A 24,013-nucleotide genomic window follows, 5' to 3' on the forward strand; every position below is an offset into this window, starting at 1 on the left:
AAAATTATACTCAGAATTTAAAATATTTGTAGACCACTTTTTAATGCGTGATTGTGTAAAGGTGTTCACGAGATACCAACCTTTCGCGAACTTGCTTCAACGTCGAACACTCGTTCTCATGGAGACGCGGTGTGCACGGAGGGGTGTGTGTGTGTGAGAGAGTGTATGTGATTGACAGAGAGACGGAGGGAGAGCAGGGAAAGGAAACACAGCTGAGCGAATACTCTGTGTGTTTATATAGCGTTAAAAAAGGAAAGACATTGACAAAGACGAAAACTAAGCACATTAACTCAAAAAATTTATTTTAGTTAGTTTTGTCAACCACACATTACAGTTTTAGTTAGTTATTGTTTTTTGTAATGCCTCGTTTTTATTTTTATTTCAGTTAACGACAATGTTTTTTCCCAACTAGTTTTAGTTTTTTTGTTCGTTTTCGTTAATGATTATAACCTTGGTGTGCGCACTCACATATCAAAATATGCATTGACGATGGCGACACCAAGTCCTCCCGGAGTTGTGCCTTTTGTCATTAGTTTTGGTTTCAATAACTTCGTAAACAGTGGCGGTAAGCAAACAGCTACATGCAAGGTGTGTGGCACCAAGATAAATGATGCCGGATCAACCATGTTGAACTTCATCAGGCACCTCAAAATGCACCCAGATAGGTCAGTCACTTGCTAATGTGAAAAAGACGTTACATTTAGCATATATCGTCACAGGTAACAAGCTAACCATCGCAAAGTGTTATGCTAATGCTGGGAACAGGCAATTTGTATCTTTGTATCCATAGTTGTATAGTTGTATCCATATGATGTTAATTGCAGATTGCATTTCAGTAGACCCCATAGAATTATCCTACAACTGATTTTGATACTATACTGTATAGATGGTAACTACAGGACATGCTTTGAGTTCAAAAGATTTAACAATACAGTGTTAGGGACAGATCAGATGGCAAGAGAGACTTGAGACTTGACTTGGACTCAAGCTCAAAGACTTGATACTCGACTTGGACTTCTAACTTCCAAAAATGGACTTGTGAACATCTCTGGAGGGTGTTCATATCCAAATTGGATGAAGGGTTTAGGAATTACAACTCTTTAATATGTAGCCCCCTCTTTTTAAACAGATCAAAAGTATTTGGACAATTAACTCAAAAGCTGTTTCATGTACAGGTGTGGGCTATGCCTTTGTTATTTCTTCATCAATTAAGCCGGTAAAAGGTCTGGAGTTGATTCCAGGTGTGGAATCAACTCCACTAGTGTTTATTGATGATGTGACAGAAGACAGAAGCAGCTGGATGAATTCTGAAGTGTACAGGGATATATTGTCTGCTCAGATTCAGCCAAATTCAGCAAAGTTAATTGGACAACGCTTCACTTTACAGATGGACAATGACCCAAAACATATTGTGAAAACAACCCAGGGTTTTTTTTAAGGCAAAGATGTGGAATATTCTGTAATGGCTGGGTCAATCACCCCGATCTAGCATACATTTCACTGTGTATGAAAGTGGTTGCAATCCCTATTATGTTTCATACAAAACTTTTGTTCAACCCCTTGATTTAAAGCTGAAAGTCTGCACTTGAACTGCATCTCAGTTGTTTCTTTTCAAATCCATTGTGGTGGCGTACAAAGACAGAATTATGAATATTGTCCAAATATATGAATTGAAACTGCATTCCAATCAACAAAAGCTGCATTGCAAGCGGAAAACCACTCCATAACACTTCCAATTAAGACCAGTGGTGTTATTGATCTAAAAAAAACGGTTGATGGTGTATTCCTGTATATAATGTTACCATTTTAAAATAAAACTATGTTTACTGGTCAGTTTTGTTCCCAATGGTATTAATCCAAGTTTTTTTTTAAGTTTTGACGTAACCTTATTGACCACATGTAACAACCACTTAGGATTAGCTAGCTACTGATGACATCATTGCCAAATAGCAAAGCCTGTGTGTGGTGGCTGCAGAAAAAAATAGTCACTAAATTCCGCCAGACGGTTCATCAGTATGCAGTCAATTTAGTTTTTGAGTTTTTGGCTTTCAATACAGCTTTTGTTATTTGGGACGTAGTTTCTATTAATGAATTTGGGCAATGCTAATAATGCTAATTCTAAGAAGAGATAGAGGTGAATAATGGCTTGCTGTGAAAAGTGACAGCATGGGCTTTCAAGAACAAATCAGCGTTATTTCACCAAAATATGAATCTAGGTCGAACTATAATTTGAAGTCTCACTACAGGAAACACATTCTCCTCCATAAGGTATCTAAATATTTCCAGTAGCCTACAGCAGTCTAGCTTTCACTACTGGGCATGATTGAATAAATTAAGGCATCTTCTTATCAAGCTTCTTATCAATTAAACATAACAACAAAAATACTTCAAAAAACATTATCACAAAATGTGTTAGTTCTTTAAATCACAACCTACATATACTTGTAATTAAGATCTTTTGATGCATGAAAAGACTTGTGTCAGTGTGACCATACAGCTGTCAGACTAACAACAGCTACCTTAGACAAAAGGTATAAAGATAACTATATAGCGTGCTTAAACTCACTCACAAAATAAGAGACACTAATCTGAAGCTGAATGAGTTCAACCCAATAATTGTACTTGTTTGTAAATAAGGATTTCTTTCACTTGTTTTATTCTTGCCTTGGACAAGCAGACAAGCATTAATGTCAAGCCCTGCTATGTGTTCTGGATCAGGTTTTCTTACAGGGCCTCTGTATTTTGCTCAGTTCATCCTCATGTCTGACCATTTCCCAGTCCCTGCCAAGGAGAAGCATCCCCATAGCATGATGCACCCAACACCATAAATGGTATGTTGTTTTTGCCAGATGTCTTGTAGATCTTGACATTTGGATTAGTTGTGGTCTAATAGTTCGATTTTGGTCTCGTTAGACCAGATAATCTTTTTCCTCCTGCTCCTGAGTCCTTCAGGTGGCATGACATAGTCCTTTTACTCAGGAGTGATCCTTCCTGAATGTCCTTCTGGCAGGTCTACAAAGAGTTTTCTTACTCTGAAATGCACTATGACCTCATATAGACAAGTTAATGCTTTCTAAATAATTTCCAATTATTGAATTTGCCATAAATGGACAAATCAAATGTGGTACTTGTATTACTAATTCAATCTCAAGAATGATCAAAGGACAGAATGCATCTAATCTGAATTTGGAGTATCATTGCAAAGGGTCTGAAAATATTTGAACATCAGATTTCAGTTGTTCATTTTAAATAAATTAGCACAAATGTCTAAAAACATGTTCTTGCTAAAAACATATATTTTTTTATGTATTTTAGGAATTTCTCAACATCTGTTCCAAAGTCAATGATGCAGCATTTACAAATTTGTGTGGGAGGAAGGGTGTTGTTAGTGGTATGGTAAGGCAAGCATGCAGAGACATTCTTCAGTAATGAATGGGTTCTCTCTTCACATAGCCCTCCACCTAAACTTGAAACAGACAGGAAAATGGGTATGGTTTTTTGCAGACAGTCCATTGTATGTGTTGTCACAAGGAATTCTGTGCATCTGTGCGTGTTTGAGCTAATGAGTCAGTCTGAATACATGTATACATGTTAGTCTAATGTCCACATCCACCCTGTTCCTGGAGATCTACTATCCTGCAGGTATTCAACCCCATTTGTGACTAACCTGAGTTTTTCATCAAGCTAATTATTAGAATCAGGTGTGCTAAAAGAGTTGGAGAAAAAACCTACAGGATAGTAGATCTCCTGGAAAGGATTGAGCCCTGGTATAGATTGGCTGCACATTAAATTGTACACATATGCTGTTTTTACAAGTAAATATAATTATATTTTGTGTCTTGTGCGTCCACCTGCATATGGTCCTGTGTCTTTCAGAGTGTCATATAGCCTTTCTTTATCTCAATGCTTGCTGGTTCAATCACTTCCAACTCCCTGGGTGCAGTTGATAGTAATGAACCCAGGCAGGGTGACCCGCCCGTGGGTGTAGATGTCCTGGTCAACACCCTGGTTCATCCTCTTGACCAAGTTCTTCTCATAGAGCAGAGGATGGTAAGCCCCTAGAGTGCAGGCTGCATCATAGAAGCGCTGGTAGTAGTGACACAGCTCTGTCTTCCTTCGAGATGGCAGGAACTCATACACATGTACTACCTCACACAGCGACATCATCATAACTGTGCCTGGAGCATAGAAAAGGGGAGGGATAAGCGAGAAAGAGACAGGATTGTTACAAAGTTATGGAATGCTTAAATGCTATCCCATGTAATTCATATCCATGATTCACTGGTATGAGCAGTTTAAGTTCTGACTCTATGGAGTTTAAATACAGTTGTGCTCATAAATATGCATACCCTGGCATACATTGTGAAATGTTGGCATTGATTTTGAAAATATGATTGATCATGTAAAAAACATGTATTTTATTTAAGGATAGTGATCATATGAAGCCATTTGGCTCCTTTTTAAATCATAATGATAACAGAAATCACCCAAATGGCCCTGATTAAAAGTTTACATGCCCTTGAATGTTTTGCTTTGTTACAGACACACAGTGACACACAGGTGAAAATGGCAATTAAAGCTGAATTTCCTACACCTGTGGCTTTTTAAATTGTAATTAGTGTCTGTGTATAAATAGTCCATTAGTTTGTTAACTCTCATGTGGATGCACTGAGCAGACAAGATAATGAGCCATGGGGAGCAGAAAAGAACTGTCAAAAGACCTGCGTAACAAGGTAATGGAACTTTATAAAGATGGAAAAGGATATGAAAAGATATCCAAAGCCTTGCAAAAGCCAGTCAGTACTGTTCAATCACTTATTAAGAAGTGGAGAATTCGGGGATCTCTTGATATCAAGCCAAGTTCAGGTAGACCAAGCAAGATTTCAGCCAAAACTGTCAGAAGAATTGTTTGGGATACAAAGAAAAACCCACAGGTAACCTCAGGAGAAGTACAGGCTGCTCTGGAAAAAGACTGTGTGGTTGTTTCAAGGAGCACAATACAACAATACTTGAACAAAAATGAGCTGCATGGTTGAGCTGCCAGAAAGAAGCCTTTACTGTGCCAAAGAGCCTGGTTACACTATGCCCTAAAACACCTTGACACACCTCATAGCTTCTGGCACAATGTAATTTGGAGTGACGAGACCAAAATAGAGCTTTTTGCAAAATACTGCTCGCTGGCATTGATGCTAAAGGGGACAATACACAATATTAAGAACTAAGGGTATGCAGACTCTTGAACAGGGGTCAGTAAAAAATATTTGTTGTCATGTTTGTTTTATGATTGTGCCATTCCGTTATGACCTACAGTTTAATGTGAATCCCATAAGAAAGAAAAGACGTTTGTTTTGCCTCCTCACTCATGTTTTTTTACAAATTGTACATGTATTACCAATTCTCCAAGGGTATGCAAACTTTTGAGCACAACTGTATATGCCAAAAGGTTAGGCATTCTTATTTTTAGGATCGTAAAAAAACACATTCATAATTTGGTATGCTCATAAAAGAAAGTTATACGTAAAACATGAAAGGAAAGCGTGAAATTGCAACCAGTTGGAACGCTGTGGTTGGTTCCAACCAGTTGGAAGTTGGAACGCTGTGTAAAAGGTAAAGAAAAACAGAATGCAGTGATGTGCGAACCATTAGTATCAAGACAACATATCAAAAGGTTTAAACTGCAAAGTTTTATTGTTATTTGGAAAATCCAAGCTCACTTTCAATTTGATGCCAGCAACATGTTTCAAAAAAGCTGGGACAGAGGTACCAAAATAATGGAAATGTTGTGTAATGTCAAAAAAACTAAACCTTGTGGAATAACATAACTAATTAGATCAATTGGCAACAGGTCAGTAACATGGTTGGGTATTAAAAGCTAATTCAAGAGAGGATGGACCTGTCAGAAGTGAGGATGGGGAAGGGTTCATCACACTGTGAAAGACTTTGCAGGCAAAAAGTGCCACAATTCAAGAATCAAAATGTAAAATTGCAAAGAGTTTGGGGATCTCATAATCTATGGTACACTATCATTAAAATATTCAGAATCTCGAGTAATCTCAACACAAGGGACAAAGTTGAAAGCCAAAGATTCTGTACTGGATTCCTGATTTCATGTTCGATATAAAAGTCTACAGCTGTTTTTTGACACATATTGATTATTGAATGAATGAATTGATGAATGAATGGTCACTGGAAACCAAAATCATCAACCGACTGAGGGCTGGATTCAAACCAAAAATCTAAGTAAATAATTGAAATCACAGGCATTGTCCCGTACCAGGAGGAACGCAGGACCCACTGCATCAGCGTAAGGTCTGATTATGGGTCTGAGGATTTCAACCCGTTACCTAACAGCAGTCAGGTTACTATTGGCTACCACATTGAGGCCTGTGCAACCCTCCAAGGAAATGCTTCCCCAGACCATCACTGACCCACCTGCAAACCGGTCATGCTGGATGATGTTGTAGGCAGCATAACGTTCACCACAGACTCTCCAGACTCTTTCATGTCTCTCACGTTTGCTCAGTATGAACCTGCTCTCATCTGTGAATAGAATGTGGCGCCAATGGTGGACATGCCAATTTGGTGTTTTTTGGCAAAGGCCAATTGAGCTGCACAGTGCTGGGCTGTGAGCATGCATCCCACTAGAGGACGTCAGGCCCTCATGCCATCCTCATGGAGTCTGTATCTGACAGTTTGGTCAGAAACATGCACACCAGTAGCCCACTCGAGGTAATTTTCTAGGGCTTTGGCAGTCCTTCTGTTCCTCCTCACACAAAGGAGCAGATACCGGCCCTGCAGCTGGGTTGATCTCCTTCTACAGCCCAGTCCAGCTCTCCTCATGTAATGGCCTGTCTCCTGTTATCTCCTACATGCTCTTGAGACTGTAGTGGGTGACACAGCAAACCTTCTTGCAACGGTACATATGGATGTGCCATTCTGGAGGAGCAGTGCTACCTGAATGGGCTACAGGTACTGCCTCATGCTACCAGTAGTCACCTAGCAAAATGCAAAACTAGAAAAGAATCAGCGAGAATAAGGAGAGAGCAATTGTCTGTGGCCACCACCTGCAAAACCATTCCCTTTTTGGGGGTTGTCTTGCTGTTGCCTTTCCAGTGCACCGAATGTCACATTCATTTGCATCAAAACTGGTGGCATTAATTGATATCCTTGGTGTAATTCTGTGCTGATTACGTGTTCTCTGGAAAGTTTTGGTAAAGTTTTTTGTGAGGATGAGATGAGACTACCAAAACTCCAGATCGTGATGTTGTACTTTGATGTTGTAAAACTAGATACTTACAAGCAAAAAATGTGTCCGTCATCATAACAGAGTGTATGTACTTTCAAAGGCTTAATTTCACGCTTATGTTGCATGTTTTGTTTTTTAGGATCATACCAATTGATGTGTGGATTTTATTATGATCCCAACAATACGTACACATAACCTTTTTACAGATATGTTTCCTGCACATGCTGGTGTATGGCAGATCCTCAAGCTCTGGGACTGGTTTTCCGATATGCCAGTGGTTTTTGACCATATGCTCAGTCAAGATTACTTACTCTCCTTTCATTTTTCATCACACAAACATCAATCAACATTTTTTTCAGTTACTAGCTATATTGAAGAAGCTAACTGGCTATTCGACTCAAGCATATTTGTGAAACCGCAACACTTAATTGAGCAACTAAACCACTAGGGTGCACACAACAAAACCTCCACGATAAGTCGGAAAAAGGGGAAGAAAAACAGGTAAATATTCTCCAAATAGTTTTCCATTTGTGAGTTCAGAATTCTGACAACCAAACAATGCAATATAGGAAAGGTCATGGAAGGAGGACAAGGCAAACAAGGTAATGACCTACTTTCGAACTGGCACCACAGCTAAAGAGAGGCTTTTAAAAAAAATATTATTAACATCGACAGGTTTACTGGTCATGACAGATTTGGCAGATGAAAAATGTAATGACAATATAAAACAGGAATGTACAAACACAATACATTGGAAACATAACATTTACTGTCTCCACGCCAGACCACAGAGCCCTGCTGTTATTGCCCATAAACCAACATGTCCCAAGTAAGTTGTAAAAGGGGTCCAAACTTTATAAAACTTTAAAGGGTCCTCTCTTAAATAAAAAGGTGAGGGCTATGAGAGGCATGAACTCTAGCACACTAATTATCCACATAGTTACGTTCTGGGGTTCCTCTGACACCCAATTTAATAAAATGCATCCTAGCACAGAAGAGGAGAATTTTCAGGAATTTTAATAGATTTGGGGGGATATTTTCAGAGGTTATCTATACCTTGAATGCATGATGGAGAAATGTTAACTGTTTGACCAAGTCTTTGATTTTGCACATACATACACATTCTAGCAAACAGTGAACGTATGTGCTTTCTGTAATATTTCATTTATTATAAAACTTTCATTTTATTGCATCTCACAGGGCTAATGTGTGGTCTATTACTTATCTTAAATTATAGTTCTTGCTATCTATTAGTGATAAAACAGCTGGATATGTTGAGCCACATATCATCCCACTCTTTATCCTCACTAACAATGGATATTTCTTCTAAAGATGAGATTGTCTGAAAGTGGATAAACCATAGTTATACCTAAAATGTATCTACAGGTACTGGTCATAAAATTAGAATATCATCAAAAAGTTAATTTATTTCAGTAATTCCATTCAAAAAGTGAAACTTGTATAATGTAATAATTCCTTCCACACATACTGATATATTTCAAGTGTTTATTTCTTTTAAATTTGATGATTATAACTGACAACTAATGAAATCCCCAAATTCAGTATCTCAGAAAATTAGAATATTGTGAAAAGGGTCAATATTGAAGACACCTGGTGCCACACTCTAATCTGCTAATTAACTCAAAACACCTGCAAAGGCCTTTAAATGGTCTCTCAGTCTAGTTCTGTAGGCTACACAATTATGGGGAAGACTGCTGACTTGACAGCTATCCAAAAGACGACCATTGACACCTTGCACAAGGAGGGCAAGACACAAAAGGTCATAGCTAAATAGGCTGGTTGTTCACAGAGCTCTGTGTCCAAGCACATTAATAGAGAGGAGAAGGAAGGAAAGATGTGGTAGAAAAAAAGTGTACAAGCAATAGAGATAACCGCACCCTGGAGAGGATTGTGAAACAAAAGCCATTCAAAAATGTGGGGGAGATTCACAAAGAGTGGACTGCAGCTGGAGTCAGTGCTTCAAGAACCACCATGCACAGACGTATGCAAGACATGGGTTTCAGCTGTTGCATTCCTTGTGTCAAGCCACTCTTGAACAAGACAGTGTCAGAAGCGTCTCGTCTGGGCTAAAGACAAAAAGGACGGGACTGCTGCTGAGTTATGTTCTCTGATGAAAGTACATTTTACATTTCCTTTGGAAATCAAGGTCCCAGAGTCTGGAGGAAGAGAGGAGAGGCACAGAATCCATGTTGCTTGAAGTCCAGTGTAAAGTTTCCACAGTCAGTGATGGTTTGGGGTGCCATGTCATCTGCTGGTGTTGGTCCACTGTGTTTTCTGAGGTACAAGGTCAACGCAGCCGTCTACCAGAAAGTTTTAGAGCACTTCATGCTTCCTGCTGCTGACCAACTTTATGGAGATGCAGATTTCATTTTCCAACAGGAATTGGCACCTGCACACAGTGCCAAAACTACCAGTACCTGGTTTAAAGACCATGGTATCCCTGTTCTTAATTGGCCAGCAAACTCGCCTGACCTTAACCCTATAGAAAATCTATGGGGTATTGTGAAGAGGAAGATGCGATACGCCAGACCCAACAATGCAGAAGAGCTGAAGGCCACTATCAGAGCAACCTGGGCTCTCATAACACCTGAGCAGTGCCACAGACTGATCGACTCCCTATCACACTGCATTGCTGCAGTAATTCAGGCAAAAGGAGCCCCAACTAAGTATTGAGTGCTGTACATGCTCATACTTTTTATGTTCATACTTTTCAGTTGGCCAACATTTCTAAAAATATTTTTTTTTGTATTGGTCTTAAGGTAGTATTCAAATTTTCTGAGATACTGAATTTGGGGTTTTCATTAGTTGTCAGTTATAATCATCACAATTAAAAGAAAAACACTTGAAAATATCAGTCTGGTGGAATGAATATATACATTATACATGTTTCACTTTTTGAATGGAATTTCTGAAATAAATCAACTTCCTGATGATATAAAAATTTTATGACCAGCACCTATATATAAATGGGTGGCTGGAATTTTGTGCCTATCTTGTAACTGATCAAAAGTCAAGATTGCACCGTTTTCTACAATGTCTAGTGTCTTAAACCCTTTAGTAGACCACACACAGATAGAGTGCCGATCTAGACCGAGGGCAAATGTGGATTATAGTACAGGGGTGTCAGTGGGGATGTATTGTTGTCTAAGCCCACTATTTTCCTAGTTAGCATCATAACCTAAAGGGCATTTTGTAAAAGAAAGTTACCCTGGACAGCTACACTGACCCACAACCTGGATGAATTTAGAAAAGATTCAACGTTATTGTCATTGAACAGTATAAGTACACTAGAATGAAGGTATAGGGGATACCAGGTCTGATTCAATATCAAGCCATGTAAACTCTTGTTTAGGAACAGCTAAACCATCATTCTTCAATGGATCCTGTAGATGGGCCAGTTTCAGTCTTGAACCACTAGAGCACTATCCAACTCTGATAGTGATTTACGCAACAACAATAGAGACAATTTGAAATGGATATAATAAGCACAGGGAAACATAGGTGTACCTGCCTTAGCAATGACAAAGGGAGATTGGAAGTGGGCAAGATCCTGCTTTATAAACACCCCGGACAAATGTTAAAACAGATGCGATATGTTTGATGTTTAACAAATGGGTCTAAGAATTCCGGAATGTTAAATTCCCAGGCAATAAATGTGTTATATCAGCGGCAAGATGTTTGGTGTTTAACAAAAGGGTGCCAGGTTCAGCAATGCTATAACCCCCGGCATTTTATGTTCTGACAAGTGCTACAACAGATGTCCTACAACCGTTGGGTGTTAACCATTCATGTTTTATCAATCAATCAAATGTATTTATTAAGCCCTTTTTACAACAGCAGTTGCCACAAAGTGCTTTTACAAAAACACCCGGCCTTAAACCCAAGGAGCAAACAACAGTAGTGTTGAATTTCAGTGGCAAGGAAAAACTCGAAATTTAGGAAGAAACCTAGAGAGGAACCAGGCTCAGAGGGGTGACCCAGTCCTCTTCTGGCTGTGCCGGGTGAAATATTAAGAGTCCAATTGAATAATTAATAAATGCATGTGGGCTAAATCCAGAGTCTATTTAAATTTAGACCAGGTCAGAAGCATGACCAGATGGACAAGGACAGGGACAACACGGGAGAGGGAGGAGGTGTCAGCACCGTGGCAGCTGAAATCATCAGGTATCGTTTTGTTCTGCAACACAACCAGGAGGACTTTGGACAGGGACAGCAATGGGCCCCCCCAAACCAGGTACTCCGCAGGTGTGGACCAGGACCTCATGTCCTCCTAAAGTTTAAAATGGGAGGAGACTGGGAAAATTCAGAAAATGCATTCCTCATATCAACAACGATTTATAGTGGAGAAGGAGTACTAAGTGGGGAAGGAAAACAGACCCTACTCCCCCAGCACAATAATATAGCAGCGTAAGATCTTGGGACTGTGTTATGGAAATGTTGAACTAAGGTACATTTGAGAATTGTCTGTTTTTCCATTGGCTGGTATGTAAATCTTTACTTTGATTGTGACACACGTCTGTATAATATCAGAGCACCACTAGGTAATTTGACCATCTGTTCTCCTGCCTAGACCAAGAAGGTTGCAAGTCCTTTGTTTCTGAGGAATGTGGTCCTTGGGGGGAAGTAATGTCAGTTGGCCCCTTTAAGTAAACACAACAGTAAACATTATGGCAGGAAGGATAAGGTGGGGTGACAGCCCGCCCTTTGGGTAAAACCTATGTGACAGATGAAAGACAGATGGGCAGCAACTTACCCTTTTTCCTCTATAAATACGAACTGTTCATGTATTAAGTTAGAGACTCCTCTGATGATTATGTTTGTAAGTGTTTGACGCGTTCTCTATTTGCAAATAAACTATTTAATTGTGCAAGAGAATATTGTCTCTGTTCTTACTCCTTTAAGAGTGTCGATCAATGGAATTGCCATCTCAACTGAGACGGGGGGGGTCTGGCAACACTGTGGCCCTACCCGGGGGAAGCCCCAGACAGGGCCCAACAGGCAGGAAATCAATCCTCCCACATCAACCAAAGCGACACCCACCAACCGCAACCACCTGGAATGAGGGCCAAGTAGTGGCAGCAGATTACAGCCCAATTGCACAAGTGCACCACAGAGAGACAAAAACAAGCCAGTGACTCCGCCCATGAATGGCATTGGAGGGAGGGCATCCCAGTGGGGATGAGAGCTCACCTGGCAAGACAGCAAGGGTGGACAGTATCAAACCTTCTAGTCACCTTCACGCCCCTGGGCCAGGCTACACATACAGTGGGGAGAGTATTTGATACACTGCCGATTTTGCAGGTTTTCCCACTTACAAAGCATGTAGAAGTCTGTAATTTTTATCATAGATACTCTTCAACTGTGCGTGATAGAATCTAAAACAAAAATCCAGAAAATCACATTATGATTTTTAAGTAATTAATTTGCATTTTATTGCATGACATAGGTATTTGATACATCAGAAAAGCAGAACTTAATATTTGGTACGGAAACCTTTTTTTGCAATTACAGAGATCATACATTTCCTATAGTTCTTGACCAGGTTTGCACACACTGGGCTGTCACTGGGCAGTATGGACTTTCAGCTCACTCCAAAGATTTTCTTTGGAGCCACTCCTTAGTTGCGGAGCCACTCCTTAGTTGCCCTGGCTGTGTATTTCAGGTCATTGTCATGCTGGAAGACCCTGCCACGACCCATCTTCAGTGCTCTTACTGAGGGAAGGAGGTTGTTGGCCAAGATCTCGCAATACATGGCCCCATCCATCCTCCCCTCAGTACGGTGCAGTTGTCCTGTCCCCTTTGCAGAAAAGCATCCCCAAAGAATGACGTTTCCACCTCCATGATTCACGGTTGGGATGGTGTTCTTGGGGTTGTATTCATCCTTCTTCTTCTTTCAAACACGGCGAGTTGACCTTCTCCCATTCCTCCTCTGGATCATTCAGATGGTCATTGGCAAACTTCAGACAGGCCTTAACATGCGCTGGCTTGAGCAGGGGGACCTTGCATGCGCGGCAGAATTTTAATTCATGACGGCGTAGTGTGTTACTAATGGTTTTCTTTGAGACTGTGGTCCCAGCTCTTCAGGTCATTGACCAGGTCCTGCTTTGTAGTTCTGGGCTGACCCCCACCTTCCTCATGATCATTGATGCCTCACGAGATGAGATCTTGCATGGAGCCCCAGACCAAGGGAGATTGACCGACATCTTGAACTTCTTCCATTTTCTAATATTGCACCAACAGTTGTTGCCTTCTCACCAAGCTGCTTGCCTACTGCCCTGTATCCCATCCCAGCCTCACAGTTGAAGTGTACCTATGATAAAAATTACAGACCTCTACATGCTTTGTAAGTAGGAAAACCTGCAAAATCAGCAGTATATCAAATACTTGTTCTCCCCACTGTAATCATAAACCGTGCTGTAGAGATGAGTCTTCAGTAGACACTTGAAGTGGTGATGAGAGCCCACCTGGCAAGACAGCAAGGGTGGACAGTATCAAGCCTTTCTGGTCACCTTTTTGCCCCTGGGCCACACTATACTTAATCATAGACCATGCTGTAGAGATGAGTCTTTAGTAGACACTTGAAAATTTGCACTGAGTTTGCATTTCTAACCTTAATTGGCAGATCATTCCACTGTAGTGGAGCTCTATGAGAGGCCCTGCCTCCGGCTGTTTGTTTAGAAATTCTATGTACAATTAAAAGTCCTGCATCTTGCGATCGTAGGTTACGTGTAGGTATGTATGGCTGGATCATTTCAGCAAGGTAAGTAGGAGCAAGTTCATGTATTGATTTATAGGTTAACAATAAATCTTAAAATCAGCCCTAACCCTAACAGGCATCCAGTGTAAGGACGCTAGTACAAGAGTAATGTGTTCAAATTATTTTGTTCTATTTAGGATTCTAGCAGCCATTTGCAGCACTAATTGAAGTTTATTTATTGATTTGCAGTCATCTTTGCGGTAATCTAATCTAGAAGTAACAAAAGCATGGATTCGTTTTTCTGCATCAGTTTTTGATAGAAAGTATCCGATTTTTGCAATGTTTCGAAGATGAAATAAGCAACTCTTGAGACATATTTTATATGTTCATCAAAGGAGAGGTCAGGGTCAAGGTAACGCTGAGGTTTCTTACAATATTTTGGGATATGACCATGCACCCATCGAGGTTCACAGTGAGATCTGCTAACAACGCACTTTGTTTCTTGGGTCCTAAAACAAGCATTTCTGTTTTTCTTGAGTTTAAGAGCAAGAAGTTCTCTGTCATCCACTTCCTAATATCTGAAACGCATGCTTCCAGATTATAAAATGTTGAGGCTTCTCCATGCATCTTTGAAATATATAACTGTGTGTCATCGGCATAACAGTGAAAATTTACATTGTGATTTCGGATTACATCGCCCAGAGCCAGCATATATAGTGAGAACAATAATGGGCCCAGAACTGAGCCTTGAGGAACACCAAAGCATACCTTTGACTTGTCAGAGGATGTGCCATCCACACTAACAAACTGATATCTTTCAGATAAATAAGATTTAAACCAGGCTAGAACATGTCCACGTAGCCCAATATGGGTTTCCACTCTCTCTAAGAGAAGGGAGTGATCAATAGTGTCAAAAGCAGCACTAAGAACAAGAACCAACAGGACAGATGCCGAAACTTCGTCTGAGGCCATTAGAAGGTTATTTGTTACCTTCACGAGTGCAGTCTCAGTACTATGATAGGGTCTGAAACTGGACTGGAGCATTTCATACATTTTATTTGTCTTCAGGAAGGCATTCGGTTGTCGGGAAACACATTTTTCAAAGAGTTTTGAGAGGAACGGGAGGTTTGACATTGGCCTATGATTGTTTGATATGTCTGGATGCAGATTAGATGTTTTTAGAAGAGGCTTAATTTCTGCTATTTTTAGTGAGTTTGGTTGACCTAGCACAGGAAACAGCTCCTTAAGTCATTTTGTTGGAATCGGGTCTAGCTGAGAGTTTGTGGGTTTAGAACCCATTACAAATTTTGTGAATGTGTCGAGCAATACGGTATCAAAAAATTCAAGTGTCCCCATTGACACCTGGTCAGGGAGGTTCACGACATTCTCAGGAGAACTGAGATTTTAGAGACCATAACCATTTAAGGAAAAGTCAGTTATTTGTTTTCTAATGGTGATCTTTTCATCAAAGTAGTTCATGTATTCATTACAACTAAAGTGAAGACCCACTTCACTAGTTGAGCTTTGCTTTTTTGTTAACTTTGCAACTGTATCGAAGAGACATTTTGGATTGTTTTTGTTCACCTCAAACAGGTTGGAGAAATAAGCTGATCAAGTAGATGCGAGTGATTTTCGAAATTGTAGTGTACTGTCTATCCAGACTTGGAGAGTCCCAAAAGAGGGCCAGTTATCTACAAACTCTAACTCCTGCGACGGGCAGAACTCTGTTTTCAGCCAGCGATTGAGTTGCGCAAGTCTGCTGTAGAGCTCGTCACTACCCCTAGCTGGGAGGGGGCCAGAGACAATTACTCGATGCCAACACATCTTTCTGGCTAGTTTACATGTTCAGCTTTGTAACCTCTGACTGTTTCATCCTAACGTTGTTGGTGCCAACGTGAATAATAATATGTCTGTACACTCTATACTTGCCAGTTTTAGACTTCGCTAGCACCAGCCCCAGATTTGCGGCTACGTCGGTGGCTCTGACCCCCGGTAAACAGTGTACAATCGCCGGCTGATTCTTTAGTCTAATATTACGGGTAATGGAATCACCGATGACTAAGATTTTCCGGCCACCGGTAGAACATGCCTGTCGATCATTCCCCTCCGAAGACTGCTCGGGCCTTGACTCCAACTCCAGTGGGGAAAACCTGTTGAAAGTCTCAGTTGGATTTAGCATCGACTCAGGTTTAACTGGTCGACGGCATTTCTTTCCAGCGACCAAGAAAAAGTTCTTGCCCGGCTGAAGGAACTGTGCCAGGGGGCTAACAAGACTATCGTTTCTTCCTGGTGGCACAGACGCAGTTTTTTCTATTTCTACACTAATTTAATCCTTGCCTGACATTTGCGTCAGAAGCCGAGCCTCTAACTCTGCTATTTTTACCTGAAGACGATAGTTTTCCTCCGTGTTATAGCTACAACAATTACAGTGATAAGGCATTGATACTGAGAAATGATACTTAGCGTCTGGTGTTCAGGGGTGAGTACTTATGTTAATTATGTCCAAAAAGAGTCCCGGTGTAGTAAAGTTATGAAAAATACGGCGTTGGTAAACTCCTAAAGTAGAGTTTGACCAATTAGTTTATATAGAGTAAATTCAAGTTTGGCAGGTAGCCAGGTAGGTAACAGCAGGCAGCGTACAGCATGTCAACGATCCCACAATGCAATGCAAAAAATCAGGAAAGAGTGGTTCTCACTGTGCCTATGGGATGATTGGCATGGTCTGTGTATTTAAACCACGCAGACCTCAGTGATGGTCATTCAGTCTTGCCTGAGTAAACTTACCTACACATAACAAACCATGGCAGATTGCGCAGTGATCAACGTTTTGGGTGAAACACTGTTGAAAGCTAACAGCTTAACCGCTGCTAAGCGAGTCTGCAAGAGATTACAAATGGACAGCAGAGACACAATCAACATCCCAGCCCCAAAGAAACCGATGCAGAGTTTAACCAGAATACATCAACTACACCGGGATATGTTGGCACGGGAGTGGAAGTTGGACAACGGACAGATCGGTGGATACATTTTCAACCCAGAGATACCGGAGGTTGCATTTTATGAATTACCAGAAGGCCAAGAGTTGGTGTGACTGATCAAATGTTTTTTTATGCCAGTTTATGGAGCACCTTTCAAAAAGTGTTTTATTTGGACCCAAAATAGGGCACACAATACGGTAGATTTACTGTTTAAAGTTGTCAAAGGAATGAAGCAGTATGACTCTGTTAGATTGGAGCTATTTCCGGAAAATGTCAGCAGGTTAGACTGTGACTGTGACTGGCGTAAGACCCTGAAGTCCCTCCTTAAGTTAAAACAGTCCTCAACAAAGCATAAAAACAGACAAACCGCCTGTGACTATCAAGCAGTTGGCAGAATTTATGAAACATGTCTCAAGAATACAACCAACTTGAGTTTGAAGAACCCTTGGATGACAACGCTGAACCCTTCTACGGTACCCCAGACCAACAGCTCGATTCCACCTGTATACCAAACAAGAAACTACCACTGGCTTGACCGGTTTGGTGATCAGCTAGGACCTCTCGTCCCGCCTGATTCTTTTTTTGAGACCCATTATGATGATATCGTGGAGACAGTTTTAACACTGTGACTGAAACGTGTTGGCCAAGGCTTTGAATGCATCAGGGTTTCATGCACCGCAGACCAATGTTCACGTGGCAGTCGAGAACTTTCTGCATGAGCTCAAGTAGGAGCCAAACATCACACAGAGACTGAGTGAGAATAGGGATGAATACATGGATACATTTCATGAGTAAGCTGTATGCGATGTAGTAGCGTCTTGGTGCAATAAAAGCAAAGAGATGGCTGTTTAAAGATGGTTAACTTCAGCTGCCGTGTTTACATGAATCCAAACAAATCCTATGTGGCTTTAGCGATTAAATAGTTGATGCACAAAGCTATAAGGAGTGGATTTAAAGGTTGTAATAACCAAAGGTTAAATGCTGACAACAAAGACTTTAAAATTGGGCACCTGTTGTGTGTTTACGTATGTAACAGATGTTTGTGTGAAAAAATTGTTGAATAATGAAGCTGTAGATGTATGTTGTATTTCGAAAATGTTAACAGATTTTCTAATCAGCAGAAACCTGAATGTTTGTGTATCTTTTCAGAAATTCTTGGATGACTGGTAATTCCAAAGACACAAATAAAACGATGTTAAACATGTATTATTTCTCATTATTGACCCAATGCTCTACGATGTCTGAACAGGTTATGAGAAGTATTTACTAGACCCGGCAAACCTTGGTGCTTATTTGGGTAGAGAGGGTTTGAAAACAGTGTACTTGGAGAAAACCGGGGAGATCCTCAAAAATGGTCCTCGACAATGTTTTCTGGAAGTATTCCTGAGCCCATGTTGTGATTTCCATTACTGTATCATTCCTGTATGTGATGCAGTGCCGTCTGAGGGCCCGAAGATCACGGGCATCCAGTATGGTTTTCCGGCCTTGACCCTTATGCACAAAGATTGTTCCAGATTCTCTGAATCTTTGGATGATATTATGCACTGTAGATGATGATAACTTCAAACTCTTTGCAAGTTTTCTCTGAGAAACTCCTTTCTGATATTGCTCCACTATTTTTCGCCGGAGCATTGGGGGAATTGGTGATCCTCTGCCCATCTTGACTTCTGAGAGACACTGCCACTCTGAGTGGCTCTTTTTATACCCAATCATGTTGCCAATTGACATAATAAGTTGCAAAAAGTCCTCCAGATGTTCCTTATCTGTACATTTAACTTTTCCAGCCTCTTATTGCTACCTGTCCCAACTCTTTTGGAATGTGTAGCTCTAATGAAATCCAAAATGAGCCAATATTTGGCATGACATTACAAAATGTCTCACTTTCAACATTCGATATGTTATCTATATTATATTGTGAATTAAATATAAGTTTGAGATTTGTAAATTATTCCATTCCTTTTTTACTCACAATTTGTACATTGTCCCACCTTTTTTGGAATCGGGTTTGTAATTGATTATCAACGAGTTGATGACAGTCATGTCACACTGTTGAGAACTGTACAAATTGCACACAAAAAATAAACAACAACCAAAGTTGTCACAGTGACGTACGACAAGCTACACTATGTACCTCTTAGTGAGTCAGTTTGATGAGATCTGTATTGAAGTAAAATCTGATCAGATTCAGCTGGTTTCATTGGTAATGGGAAAGGTGATTGCAAAATTACACTTCAGACCCATCAAACAATCTTTTAGACTATAAGATGCAGCCTCAGAAACTCTACAATGATCCTCAAAGGTATGTTCAATACTACACAACACAGGCTGGTAACAGTTTACCAGGGTATCATGGTAGTGCTGTAATGTATGGGGCTGGTCTAGGGGGCTTTTTCTGAGGGCTTTTCCGGATGGCAATACCTTTGTTGAAGCGTGGGTTCTCAATAGCAAAACCACATCTGAAGGATGCAGCGAGGAATATAGTTGGCGAGGTTGTCAGCAATGTTATGGCACGCCAAACAAAACAGCAGGATGGATCTGGATTGATGGTTATGACTTGAGGTGTTAGAAAGAGACCACCTGGTAGAAGGAGCCTACCAATGAGTAAAAAACACAAGAATGAGACAATGAGTTAAAAGAAAACATACAGCTCGGAGGACACTCAAAGGGAACATTGCAAGGTTGATTAAGAATATCATATTTTAGGTAGATGGCACTGTTCAAAAAGGGGTACCAGAGGGTGTGTGCCAATTACAGGGGTATCAAACTCTCAGCCTCCCTGGGAAAGTCTACTCAAAGGTACTGGAAAGTAGGGTTCGGCAGATAGTCGAACCTCAGATTGAAGAGGAACAATGCAGATTCCGTCCTGGTCGCGGAACAACCGACCAGCTCTTTACTCTTGCAAGGATCCTGGAGGGGGGCTGGGAATATGCCCATCCAGTCTACATGTGTTTTGTGGATCTGGAGAAGGCGTATGACCGGGTCCCCCGGGAGATACTGTGGGAGGTGCTGCGGGAGTATGGGGTGAGGAGGTCCCTTCTGAGGGCTATCCAATCCCTGTACGTCCAAAGTGAGAGCTGTGTTCGGGTTCTCGGTGGTAAGTCAGACTCGTTCCAGGTAGGGGTTGGCCTCTGTCAGGGCTGCACTTTGTCACCAATCCTGTTTGTAACTTTTGTGGACAGGATATCGAGGCGTAGTCGGGGTGGGGAGGGGTTGCAGTTCGGTGGGCTGGGGATCTCATCGCTGCTTTTTGCAGATGATGTGGTCCTGATGGCATCATCGGTCTGTGACCTTCAGCTCTCACTGGACCGGTTCGCAGCCGAGTGCGAAGCGGTTGGGATGAGAATTAGCACCTCTACATCTGAGGCCATGGCTCTCAGCAGGAAACCGATGGAGTGCCTCCTCCGGGTAAGGAATGAGGCGTTACCCCAAGTAAAGGAGTTCAAGTATCTTGGGGTCTTGTTCGCAAGTGAGGGGACAATGAAGCGGGAGATTGGCCGGAGAATCAGAGCAGCAGGGGCAGTATTGCATTTGTTTAACCGCACCGTTGTGACGAAAAGAGAGTTAAGCCGGAAAGCAAAGCTCTCGATATACCGGTCAATTTTCCTTCCTACCTTCACCTATGGTCATGACCGAAAGAACAAGATTGCGAGTACAAGCGGCTGAAATGGGTTTTCTCAGAAGGGTGGCTGGCTACTCCCTTAGGGATAGGGTAAGAATCTCAGCCATCCGTGAGAACTCTGAGTAGAGCAGCTACTCCTTTGCATCGAAAGGAGCCAGTTGAGGTGGTTTGGGCATCTGGTAAGGATGCCCCCAGGACGTCTTCCTAGGGAGGTGTTTCCAGGCACGTCCCAGCTGGGAGGAGACCTTGGGGTAGGCCCAGGACTAGGTGGAGAGATTATATTTTGACACTGGCCTGGGAAAGCCTCGGGATCCCCCAGTCAGACCTGGCAAATGTGGCTTGGGAAAGGGAAGTTTGGGGTCCCCTGCTGGAGCTGCTGCCCTGTGACCCGATATCGGATAGGCGTATGAAGATGAGATGAGGAAGATGGCACTCCTACACCATATGTCTGGTGAATGTATGAAAACAGAGTTGGATTTATTCACAGTCCTTTCACAGACATCTATTAAGAAACATTCATACATTGAAATACCTATCAGCAATATCAGACGCAGCCCCTCTGCAGTTTTTTATTGCAGGAAATGGCGAAGACTATGTCGACCTAAACCAATACTTTGTTGTACTACATGTAAAAGTTACTAAACCAGACGGAACTAATATTGATGGAGCACATGTTGGGGTTATCAACTACCCGATATCACCCTATTTTCACAAGTCGATCTCTCCTTGGGTGATTGTTTAATTAGCCAGAGTAGCAACACATACCCCTACAGAGCTGTTATAGAGAGCATTCTGATCATGGATGTGATACATTAAAGACACAATTTTCAGGTGAGAATGAACAAGAGAAACAGTAAATATGCGTTCCTGTCTAATAGGGCTGGGGATGTGCTTTATCTTTGCATATATTACCTGCATCACTCTTTGTCAAGGGAAGTGACTGTTTCACCAGCCGTGATAACTTGGACACGCTCAGCGTACTCCTCAACCACTGCCAAGTACCAATTGAAAGTGTGTACAAAGGCATTTAGTTACCGGCAGGGGGTTGCATTTGCTCCAGGAAAACCTATTTTTTAGTACCTCTGACAAAATGTATTGTCATTGGATTGGTGGACTATGACAGTTTTTTCAGGAAGTTAAACAAAAATCTATTAATTTCAAACATTGTAATTTGGAGTTTATGGCTATGTATGTAGACGGTCAGCAATTTCCTAGCAAACCATTCCAAGCTGGTTCGATGTACTGCCAAATTCTCTGAAACGCCTTTGGAGACGGCATAAGTTCCGACATCTGTGGCATTGTGCTGTGTGATGGAACTGCACATTTTAGAGTGTCTTGTCTATCTTTTACCTGCGGGAAAAACCTAAGCAAAAAAATAGGCAACCGATTGAATAGATAGGCAAAATAGATATGAGGTACACAAATATAGCTCTAAATATAAGAGGTACAGACAAGGTAATTCACACGGGAGCATCATAACACTTTACGTTAAAAAGCATTTACACAGCCAATGAAATTAGTGAAATGACAAACACTCGTTATGGGTTTGTCTTCAACTTCATGAAGTAGAAGCCTACATTAAACAAAAATTTAGTAGACAAACATAATACAACCAAAGTGTGGAAAATGTTATGCTGATAATGCCCGCGTTTTGTTTTCATGTTGCTGCTTAAATGATCTGAGCCCAGGATATTGCGCTATGGCCAAGCACACAAGCATCTCTCAATCCAGATAGGCACGTTTCTCTGTCCTCGTGATCTTGCAAGACATTCTTGCAAAGACACTTGGCAAGAATGTTCTTCTCAAGGACACAAGTACGTTTTTCGCGTACTTGGAATTGAGGCCGGGGTGCTCCAACATGTTATGCCTCTTAACTTTGTCATTGGTTATATGTCATCGTCTTCACATTAGAACTATACCAGTTACAATGATCAAAATTGTGGATAAAGCTTCACTAGTTAGTTCAGATAGTTTTTGACGTTTGACATTCAAAATATATTGAGTACTTCCTGTCCGGTAGAAATGCCGTTCTCGTTAGTTTATCTCGGCTCAGCCGTGACATCACATAATTGTTATTGTATCTATTAAAGACCAAACTCATCCACTTACTATACAGTGGATATAAAACGTATACACACCCCTGTTAAAATGCCAGGTTTTTGTGAAGTAAAAGAATGACAAAGATAAATCATTTCAGAACTTTTTCCACTTTTAATGTGACCTATAATGTGAAACATTCAATTGAAAAACCCACTGAAATCTTCAAGGGGAAAAATAAAAATCTTACAATAACCTGGTTGTCCATAATACAGCAATAAAAAGTCATTACAAGAATGCAACAGATCTTAACCAGAAGCCCCAGCAACACATACACACACACAGACAAGTATTCACAAACTCACAAATACTAGTTTGTCAACATCGTTACTTGTTAAAAAAACTTCTACCAGAAAACAATTACGCGTTAATGCTCGTATGTTTTAATAAGAGGCATTCACAAAGGTTTTGTTTACCTGAAATAACATATCTTGACCTGTCAACGAATCACCATTGTTCATGCAAATTTAAAATCAACCTTCCAGGTAACTTTGTAATGTTTTGCCATATAATGCAACTCAAAAGTTAATGCTGACTTAAAAGCCCCAATTTGATTTCACAAATCATCATTGCTCATACATACACCAAAATCATAATTTTTATTTTTAACAATATTTTAAACCCAACCAAGATACAATCAACCTAGTCAATGTCTGTTCAGCTCAGGCATTGTTTGTCCCTTCAGAATAATAGCATTGCTCATGCAATGTGTGTTCCCCGTAGTGATTTGGTGTATTACAAACCTTGTGTGAAACACGAGATGTTCATAAACCTGCATATACTACAGTTTGTACTGTTGGTTATTTAGGGACCTTAACAATGGGCAAGTGTGATGGCAATTTCTAAAGTCCAAACGATTTACGAAAATGGTAGGTAAGACAGAGGAAAACTCAAATGCACAATAAACAGTTTATTCTTGCAAGGAGAGAATACACAGGTTACAAAGTAACAATGAATAATCTCTAAAGTAACAAAGAACAAGCATCCTCATTTAAAGGAGGAAAAAGGGGTGTGGTAAGATGTGTGTCAATAAAACACATTCACATAGTAAACCTTTTCAACCTTTTAGGAGCCATAATGTCTGGACACCAAGGATAGACCCTAAAAGTGTTATACAGATTAACTAGTTCAAGAGTAACTAATCCACTAGTGCCGGTCAAGGGATGCTGTTCAAGGATGTCTCCCCGAGACAAACACCAGACCCCACTCTACCTACATTCCTTTACTTATCTAAACATGGGGACTCAGTCCTTTAATCAGTAAGAATACATCAGTGTAAGAAATTTCCCTGACAGCAAGTCTGATCTTAAGGTCCATCTCATGTTAAAATAAAAAAATGGGCAGAAACTCTCCAA

General features: G+C 40.8%; 1 protein-coding gene across 5 annotated transcripts in view; it reads right to left on the bottom strand.

Moving 5' to 3' along the window:
* Nucleotides 1-24,013, bottom strand: part of st6gal1 (ST6 beta-galactosamide alpha-2,6-sialyltranferase 1) — a 177,040-nt gene that overhangs the window by 9,205 nt on the left and 143,822 nt on the right. The window contains exon 9 of one of the 5 annotated variants that reach the window (XM_029120798.2): nucleotides 1,373-4,178. The exons of 3 other annotated variants lie outside the window; for them this stretch is intronic. In XM_029120798.2, coding sequence (XP_028976631.1) covers nucleotides 3,916-4,178 — 263 coding nt within the window. In that variant the 3' untranslated portion in view covers nucleotides 1,373-3,915. Of the gene's footprint in view, nucleotides 1-1,372; nucleotides 4,179-19,494; nucleotides 19,534-24,013 lie in introns of those variants that run through there. One more of the 5 variants, XM_034293324.1, reaches the window with a different exon arrangement.

Source organism: Esox lucius, chromosome 7 (assembly GCF_011004845.1).
Source record: "Esox lucius isolate fEsoLuc1 chromosome 7, fEsoLuc1.pri, whole genome shotgun sequence".
Lineage (NCBI taxonomy): Eukaryota > Metazoa > Chordata > Actinopteri > Esociformes > Esocidae > Esox > Esox lucius.